The 9,689-nt window shown below is 35.2% G+C and overlaps 1 protein-coding gene across 2 annotated transcripts in view; it reads right to left on the reverse strand.

Moving 5' to 3' along the window:
• The window catches only part of OPRM1 (opioid receptor mu 1), a 164,072-nt gene extending 158,703 nt beyond the window's left edge, over positions 1-5,369 (reverse strand). For both annotated transcript variants that reach the window (XM_058534118.1, XM_058534117.1), the window contains exon 1: positions 4,841-5,369. In XM_058534118.1, the coding sequence (XP_058390101.1) occupies positions 4,841-5,133 (293 nt within the window). In that variant the 5' untranslated portion in view covers positions 5,134-5,369. The remainder of the gene's footprint in view (positions 1-4,840) is intronic.
• Positions 5,370-9,689: the final 4,320 nt, after the last annotated feature.

A 9,689-nucleotide genomic window follows, 5' to 3' on the forward strand; every position in this document is an offset into this window, starting at 1 on the left:
ATTGCTGAAAATTTTTTTCTGAATATTGTGTATAAATATTAATGGAAATAGTTTGGGAAAACACTTGAAAAAAAATCTTTACAATAATTTTTAACACAGATTTAGTGATAAGTTAAAAATATTCAGGAGAGTTAGTGGCCAAAGTTTTTGTTTATTTTTATGTTGTTTTGTTTGACATCTGGTTTCTATTATTGATCTGCTAGAACTAGAACAACTCTGGGAAAATAGTGAAATTATTTGTATAACATTAATGTAAAATATAAATATTTAATATATAAAGTTTGAAGAACATGCTTAAAAGCTGGTATTTTGTTTATGGAAACACTCATTTGAGATAAGAGTTTAAAAATATGCATGTGAATAATAACCACCAAATTTATAATAGTGATAGTCTCTGGGAAAGGAATATAATGGGAGAAGAAATCAGGTTTCTTATATATATTATATATTTTTTATATATTGTATTATACATTACATATAATATATAAATTATATATAATTATTTATTATACATGTATATATAAATAAATATATTTATATATGTAATATAAATATAAATAAAATAATTACTAGAAGTATACATAATTATTGTAATTATATATATAGTTTTTAAAGGTGAAGACATTTTATTCTGTATATGTTCCTTTATGTTGAAAATATTTCATAATGTATAAGATAGCTCATTCTTTCAAGAAAGAAAGGAGAGAAGAACAAGAAACTCAATGATAACTTTGTGCAAATGAGAGAGACACAGCTTACAACAGAGAAAAAGAAAAGCAACTTAGTGTTCTCAGGACATGCTGAGGAACAGATGTTGCCGACAGAATTAGCACCTTTGTGGGAAATAGCAGTTAAAGTTCAAATTGTAATAGACGATACTAGAAGCTTTCCATTGTGAAGTGAAAGGCATACTATTAAATTCTTATGTTTCAATGTAAACCATTATATTCAGGACAGATTCTCATTAGTTAGGGTTTTTCCCTCTAAATCCATACTCTAACTAGGATATTTCATAGTTTTTATAAAAAGGAAGTAAGCATTATTAGTATTTGAGCTTTCTAAATAAATTATTATCTTTTTTATTTCCTGAAAATTACTAGTGACCATATTCAGTGACATATGCATTCAAATTAATTTGTATGTATATATGTATTTGTATACACATATGTATAAATACCTACATATATATCCTTAAGTTAGATAAAACATTATTCCTTATTTTCTCAGCTACTTACATCTGAATTAAGTAAAAAAGCTGTACTTCTGTTCCAATCAGTCCTGACTGATCATTTTGCAGTTTAAATCTGAATCAAATCTTTAGTATATATAGAAAGTATAAGCTCATAGGACTTGTTTTAAAATCAGAAGTACTTTTCAATGAAAAAAAAATGACAATAACATCTTGCATATATTTAAATGCTCTTCTCTGATAACTAGTCATATTAAGAATTTATCTAGTCAAGTTAAGAAATAGTCTTAAAAATGAAGGCAATATCATTGGCCCTCTTCATTGGAACTTTACTTGGAAGGATGGTTTAAACAGCCCACAGAGATCTAACAGTTTCTAACCCTCTACATTTTTCAACAGTGTCTTCATAGACCATGTTATGACTACATGGAGAAAAAAAAACTCACAAAACAAACACACCTGGGACTATATTAGTTTTTACAGTTATGTAGTAATAAATACTATATTAGTATTTACAGTATAATTCTATACTTTGGTCAAATATTTTCAATAGCTAAAACATTCCTGGTGGCTATAACTGTGTATTACTTTGATTTATTTTTTCCCTTAAAACATTCATGACAATAATATGCTATCATCCCATTTTAAGTGATTGCTACATTTTAAAATATTTTTATCACCATATTTTCCAGAATGCAAATTTTGTGGTAATTTTTATAGTATTATTATCCTGCAAGTAATTTTTTTCTTTAAAACCAAAAAAATTTCAGGTGATAGTTAAAACATTTCTATTGTTTAACATCTGGATTTTAAATCTTTAGATCATATGACAGTATCTCTTTTCCTCCCCTATGTTCCTCAGAATAGCACCATGTAAGAATTCTACTTATGTTACACGATTTAATAATGTTGTTGATGAAGATATGATGATGATGGAGTTGAGACATAGAACAGAAGAGCATTAATCACAGCATCTGTATTTACCAGTTATTTTTGCCGCCATAGTCATCTGAGCCTCATGATTCACTCCATATGTTAAGACATTCAAATCATTATTACCTTAATCTGGTTAGAAAGCTGTAACTACTTGACCATTCAAAAGTATTTGTTGAATTTTAAACAATAGCAGAAAGTGAGTATTTCACCTCAATACTTTAATAAACGCAGCATTATACTCATCTTTTTACAGAGGCACTAATATCCCTAACTGGTCGTTTGGTAGTGAAAACACCACAGCCCGGAGACAGTCTAGTTAAATATTCTCAGCTAAATAGACATACGTTCTTCAATCCCTAGATGCTTTCCTCGTTACTTCATTGGTCTCTGAGCTGTCTATTTTTCTGTTTCATAGTCATGTTCCCAGAGGGTTACCTGACCTTGGAATTAAACACCCAACTTCCCACAGGTGGGTGTTTGGGGTGACCTTTCAAATTGTACCACGTTTTGTTAGAACTTGCAGGACGGAGAAGTAAAGAATAATATCACGTTCTCAGTAAGAGGCAGTGTCACCGTCCTTCTCCAAGTCATCAAGAGGTCAGAGGTAATGTTTTAAAACAAACTCACCCAACTAACAATCTCTTAAACACGAGAATAAGACCAATCTGCTTATTTCACAGCTGGTTGGTTCTCTACCGGCTCTCTCTTTATAGAAAACTACAAACCAGAGGGATGAAAAATAAGGAAGTAAAACACCAAGAGAAGCAATAAAAGAGAATGAAAGATTATGCTTCAGAGGACAGGATTTCTAGATGCTTTTGTAATTTCTCTTTATCTTTTATTCTTAAAGATTCCAGAAGTAAATTTGGGATAAATGATTATTTCCACATTATTTCTGCTAACTAAACCTACACTGTCAATCTTTTAGTTGAATTAACTCAAATCGTGATTTGCCATTCTGATAAACAGATTATATTGGCTAAGAGAGATTCAGTGGTATTGAACTAATGAACTATTTGTTCTTGGAGAGATCGTTTATATCTTCCATGCCTCAGTTTACTCACCTACCATAGATAATGTCTAAGGTCCCTTCTAGACCTATAAGCTTATGATTCTAAGAATTTTCTTAGGAAAAAAGAGAAACATATTTTCCCTTCATAAGGCAGGCCTTTAATTATGATTTTTATTGTCATAACTGCAGAATGAGTCTTGGTTTTTATCTTTGATGTGCATCTTTGTATTGGATTACATCAAGTAAATGTTTTTAAAAATAAATTCTTCCTTGATTCTCTTCCTAGATTATTTTTTTCTGTTGTTAGCCTTTTCCTCAATAGGTGGTGCTCTTTTCTCAGAGACACTTCTTATCTTACACATCAGGGAAATTAGTTTTACTCTTTGACAATCGTTAATTAAAGAAATCAGATATATAAGTAGACAGAATCAATTACAAGCAACTTGCGGTACCTTGATAATGAAAGCATAATGGGGAAAATTATTGTTAATGATCAAAGAGCTCCACTGAAACCTGCAATATTGCTGAATAGATGAAGCAAATGTAGATAAATATGAAAATGCCACGTTCACTACATACGTGGAATCCCTAGTAGGAAGAAAACTCCAAATCAGGAGCCATTTTAAAGTGTTAAAATGTTTGTCTATTTTAACAAAAGTAAATACATAATATTCCATGTTAACATGTAGGACTTAATATACACATCAACCCTAGCACAATCTACATCAATCTCATTTAATATTGAGAGCTCGCACACTCTTTGCCAAAGAAACTTGGAGTATCTGGGTAAACAGAAAGTGGGCTGCAAACTCTTCTGAAATAATTTTACTGGATAAAAAACACTTTTATTTTTTCCAGAGCGACATTACAGCTTCCTGTATAATTGTTTATAATCCAGAATTATGCTGCTTTTCATTGCTTCTAACTGATTCCCACTTTCAGAGACATGGAAAAACAGACACATCCTGTAGTTCTCTTGAACCACCCTACCTATTCCAGATTCAGTTTGTGACTCCTCTAGTAGATCTGCGGCTGCCAACTGCCAACTGGTCTAGGCAATACAACTGTCATGTTTGTTACAACAAAGTAACATTATTTACTGTGGAGAGACAGCAGGAAAACTTCCTCTATGAGTGTGGCCTGAGGCCGGAAGGAAGAGGGGGGTATAGGCGACTGTGACAAGGGAAGAGGAGGGATGGGGTGGTGGTGCAGCCAAGCACACAGAAACCAGCAGTAGTAGGAAAGTTGCCAAGGTTCATCTCTGAAAAGAACTGAGAAGGAGACCTGGCCCTCCAATTAGGGAAAACGAACTAGAATTCCTCTTCCATTACTCACAAATTAGTATTTCCTCAGCTCTGCCAAAGGGACTGTGGGACTCTGTGCCCAAGAGCCCTCTTGACTCAGTATAAGCCAGCTCTAAGACAGAGATTTTTTTTTTTTTGCCAGAGCTTTACAGCTTTTACCAAGCAACTTCTCTGTTCTTGAAATTTTTTATTCTTTCTTTATCAATGGAGGGAAAAACAGAAAAGTAGATTTTTGCACTCAAACAGCAACCACTCTATCCACTGTCGCTCCCACATTCTCCACTGTTTGCCTCCCTTCTCTTATCCTCCCGCCAAACACTCTGCCTGGGGACTCAGGTGTCCCTTTTTGCCCCCATTAGCCGCCGAAATCTCCGTTCGGAGCCCTGGCGCCTTCCTTACCTGACAATCACATACATGACCAGGAAGTTTCCGAAGAGACCCACCACGCACACGATGGAGTAGAGGGCCATGATGGTGATGGCCGTGATCATGGAAGGACTGCCGGTCGGAGGGCACAGGCTGTCGCTCCCGCCCAGCTCGGTACGGTTCGGACCGCATGGGTCGGACAGGTTGGCATCTACGTGGGAGAAGTTGACCCAGGAACCGGAGCTAGGTGCTGGGGAGCAACTTGAAGAGTGCGTGAAGGGATCAGTGCAATTGCTGGCATTTGTGGGGACGGCGCTGCTGTCCATGGTGCTGACGGCCGGCTGCGACCACGTTGGGAGGTAACCGCGAGCACCCGGACTTTTCTCGTTCCACGCGCCTCAGCCTCTTCCTCTTGCCGCTGCTACAGCTCCTGCTGTTTCTTACAGAGACCAACCCTGGCGGAGCCAGAGAGGAGCAGAAGAGGAGAGCTGAGCCTCTGACATTATCCTCTGCTTGTAGCCCCCTCCCACCTTAGTAGTTCGGAGACACATCCCCAACCCCAAACCGCTGAGGGGAAGGGAGGGAGGGCTGTGCGGGATCCGGAGGCTGGAGGGGAGGGAGGAATGAGAAGGGGTGGATTTTGCGCAAAGCAATCCAAAGAGTTGGTCTCCCCACTCGGCACTCGTCCGTGCAAACACCTCTAAGGAGGGGCAGAATGGGGAAGGGAGTTAAAAGGAAGGGTGGGGAGAGAGACAGAGAGTTTTTGTCAATAGTAAAGCATAGAAAAGGGGTCTGACATCACTCTATTTTCCAGTGTCGTTTTCTCTGTATAATATGACAGTAAGGACGTTGGCTTGAAGCAGCCGGGACAACTCTAACATCCCAATGCTCTTCCGTCTCTACTTCCTACCGCAATCATTAGGGGCAGGGGGTACAAACTCCTCTTCTTTAGTCCTCCTTGCCTCAGTCCCGCACATCCACAATAAGGTAACCGTGTTTTTCATATTACTAAATGAGAATTTCCAACCCTTCAAACCTGCCTGAAACAAGAGAGAGCTTTTCTCTGAAAAAGAAATGAGAACAAACTTTTGTGGAAGAAACCTATTGCCTTTACTCCATATTCCCCAATTTCTCCTAGAGTAGAAGCTCTAGTTGTGTCTGATTTCTATCTGGATGGGGAAGAGGCTAAAGGACTGGTTACAGAAATCAGAGATTTGTGGCATCCAGGAAAGTCAGCGAAAGATAATTATGATCCTCCACATCTTAAATCTCATAGATCCAGTTGGAATCATTAATTATCTCTTTTATCTCCAGACTACCTATGTGGACATGTACTTCTCAGTAGAATATTGTCAAAATCAAATAACATTTGCATTATTTCAGCCTGTTTTCTAGTGTAGAGATTCCAGGAGGAACTACATAGATATCTTGTGTGGAATGGCCCACACAAGGTTGAGGAATATGGGCACATTTTAAAATTTGATACCTCTCTACTAAGTCCACAAATGCTTCTATTTTAGAAATAAATTTGTAAATCAACCAGGATTAAGATTTTTTTTGTTAAAATTTACATTAATTCTAAAGTAATTCTCATTTCTGTACAGGTGTATATTTGTATATGTATATATCTTTTAACAACAAACATTAGCATTAAATATCCCCAATTGGTTGTAGAAAGTTACACTCATGGGGAGCAGGGAGAAGGGTGGGTTAGGGAGCTTGAAAGGAACATTTAATTCCAATACTATTTTTACCATTTTCTTGAAAACAGATAACTCATAGGTAAACTCCACTAATCATAGGTTATTTTGCCAATGTTCAGTATTATTTCAATCCTTTTACATTAAAGGGTTTAATTTCAGCAATAAAATGTTATAGAGATCTCCTAGAGACTAATAAAAATGCCTTACCACATATTCTCCTATGAACTAATACATCAACTCACTCACGTTGAACTGAAATCTGTCTGCCATTATTCAGTCTCTTGAGGACACACAGAACCAGTACAAGCTTACTTCATGTGAAAGATAAATAGGCACAATGTAATAAGACCTGGCCTTGGAGTCAAATCATTTCGTGAATCTTAGATTTGTAACTTTTTAGCTGCATGAGTTTGGATATGCTACTTTAACCTCACTGAGTGACAGTTTTCTTATCATTAAAAAAATGTTAATAATACCTCATATGTCTGTTAGCAGGATTAAATGAGATACACAATGAAATGGTAGTTGTTTAATAAATGATAACTGTTGTTATTACACTTCATATATTTCAAAATAATTGAGTAGTCTCTTCTACAAGTTAAACATTAGTTTCCTTCGGCTGCTTCTTATAAGATGTAGTTTTGAGTTTTTTCAGTATCTCTTTTCTATTCACATTATAGTTTGTATATCTGCTCTTAAGGTACAGCTCCAGGGCTAAAAACAGTGCCCTAAGTTTGGCCTGACCAATAAAAACTGAGCAAGATTATAAACTTCCTCTTTCTGCTGATACAGGTATCGAAGGGTCCCATTCACTTTTTTTTTTTTAAGTCACACTGCTCTCTTGACTCTCCATAGGTTTAATATTGACAAAATTCCCTAAACATGATCCAAGTCTGTTCAAGAAATATTTATTAAAGATCTGCTTTGGACCAGGCGCTGGAGTTAAAAAAGGTAGATACAATTGTTTTTGAACACAGAAGCTTACTTCTTATACCTGATGAGTCATGTTTTTCCTTTCCTATAAATTTATAATTATTCTAGACAGATCTGAGTACAACACTATAAATTTTTTATTTTTAAATTACATCTTCTTAGTTAGATCCAGTTCATGATTCAAATTCAATGAGATCTTTTGGAATGGTGTTTCTGTCATCTTTTGTATACGTACTTCCTACCTCATATATTTTATTTACCTTACCAGCTTTATATACTCTACAATAATGTTCCCGAGGGCAGGCTTGCTCACTACATAGTACTTAATACATAGTAGACTCCCTCCCTCTTACTCTCTCTATGTATGAAATATACATGTATATGTACATATATAATATTTTAATTCAATTGAAAGATAATTAGTGTATGCTTCATAAATGCTATGGACTGAATGTTTGTATCCGCCCCAAATTCACAGGTTGAAATTCTAACGCTCGGTGTGATGGGATTAGAAGATGGGGTCATTGGGAGGTAATTAGGTCATGAGTGTGGACTCTTAATGAATGAAATTATTGCTCTGATAAAAGAAATTCCAGAGAACTCTCTAGCTCTCTTTCTGCCACCTGAGGGTACAATGAGAAGACAGCAGTCTGGCAGTCTGCAACCCAGAAGGGGGCCCTTACAAGAACCTGACCATGCCAGCGCCCTCATCTCAGACTTTCAGCCTCTAGAACTGTAAGAAATAAATTTCTGTTCCTTATCAGCCACTCAGTTTATGGTATTTTGTTATAGCAACCCAAACTGACTAAGACAATAACATCATCTGGGTGATTTTTAAATGGCACAGCTTGAAAACAAAATATGTTTAAGAATACTTCACTGACAACGTTTTGTCCTTTTTAACTCAGTACGCTCTGTTAACCTGCCAAGATTTAAATGTATAGACACATGGACTGGCCAAGTGACTCTTCTGGAATTACTGTTAAAGAGCAACTCAATTCCCATTGACTTTCTCTGGAAACATTATTTGTTTTTCATTCTATTTCATAAAAAATGTAATCATCCTATGCAGTAGGAATTTGAACTTAGTGCTTCAACCATATATTTTTCAATTGAAATTTGATGTTTTCCTTTTCTACTACTCTCTCTCAAGTTTCATTAAGGATAACTATTATGTCTATTTTAATTGTAGGATTTTCTAGATATTGCAAGTCTTTCTTTAAATGGTATTAACCTTTACATCTCAGTATCTCCCATCTATTAAATATACAACTTGGGAAAATGCAGAACAAATTTAATCTCTTTCAAATATTTTAAGATAGCTTTGAGAAACACAGAGAAGAGTTGTTATAAAAATAGCAAATTAATACCACTTAACATATAGTATAAAAGGACCTCAAATTCCAGCTTCCATAGTATTATATTTCCTACCAGAGTTGTCTCAAGTCTACTGTGAAAGCTCAAGTCTCCTGTGAAAGGAGATGGGCTGTAAATAAATGAATCAATTTATTACAAACCTAATTATTTTATATAACATGGATTGTAACCATATAACCTTTAGTTTCCTTGAGCCTTAGTATGTTATCTGATTAATAGGAATATCTGCCTTTTTGTTGATATTTTTTGCATAGCCTAGATTTTCTATTTGAAGAAAGAAAAACTTATCTATCAGTCAACGTTTAACATTGCTATAAAAGCCATATTATACAACATTTTTTCATTAAAATATTTTCTTCAAAACAAGGCATTTAATAATAGCTAGAATGAATCCCAGGCAAGTGCTAAAAGTCACTCTTCTTCCTTGTATTTCAAAATATATAGGCTTTAGTTATTCATGTAATTGTCATCATCCCAGACTTATTTTAATAGCTTAGTCCTGATTTTTTTGAGAGTAGCTGTTAATGGAACACACGATAAGCAGCTACTAATGAGGAATACGGACATAAATACTATGCATAAAGCTATTATAGTGGTTTGAAGCACAGGAAAAAAGGGACCATCATTTTTACATTGGAAGAGTTCCATTGGAAGAAAATTTTATGTATTTGTTTACAGACATTTTCTATGTTATCTAACATCTAAATGTGTATAACTAATCAGAATGTAAATTCATTATGATGCAATATTATCCTTGATCACTTTAGTGTTGCACAAACATCCAGTGAAATGGAATAGGTACTCTTATTTACATGGTAAAAATAAAACAGAAAAGGAAAAATAAACTTCACAACTACCTCAACCTGATC

Source organism: Diceros bicornis, chromosome 39 (assembly GCF_020826845.1).
Source record: "Diceros bicornis minor isolate mBicDic1 chromosome 39, mDicBic1.mat.cur, whole genome shotgun sequence".
Classification (NCBI taxonomy): domain Eukaryota; kingdom Metazoa; phylum Chordata; class Mammalia; order Perissodactyla; family Rhinocerotidae; genus Diceros; species Diceros bicornis.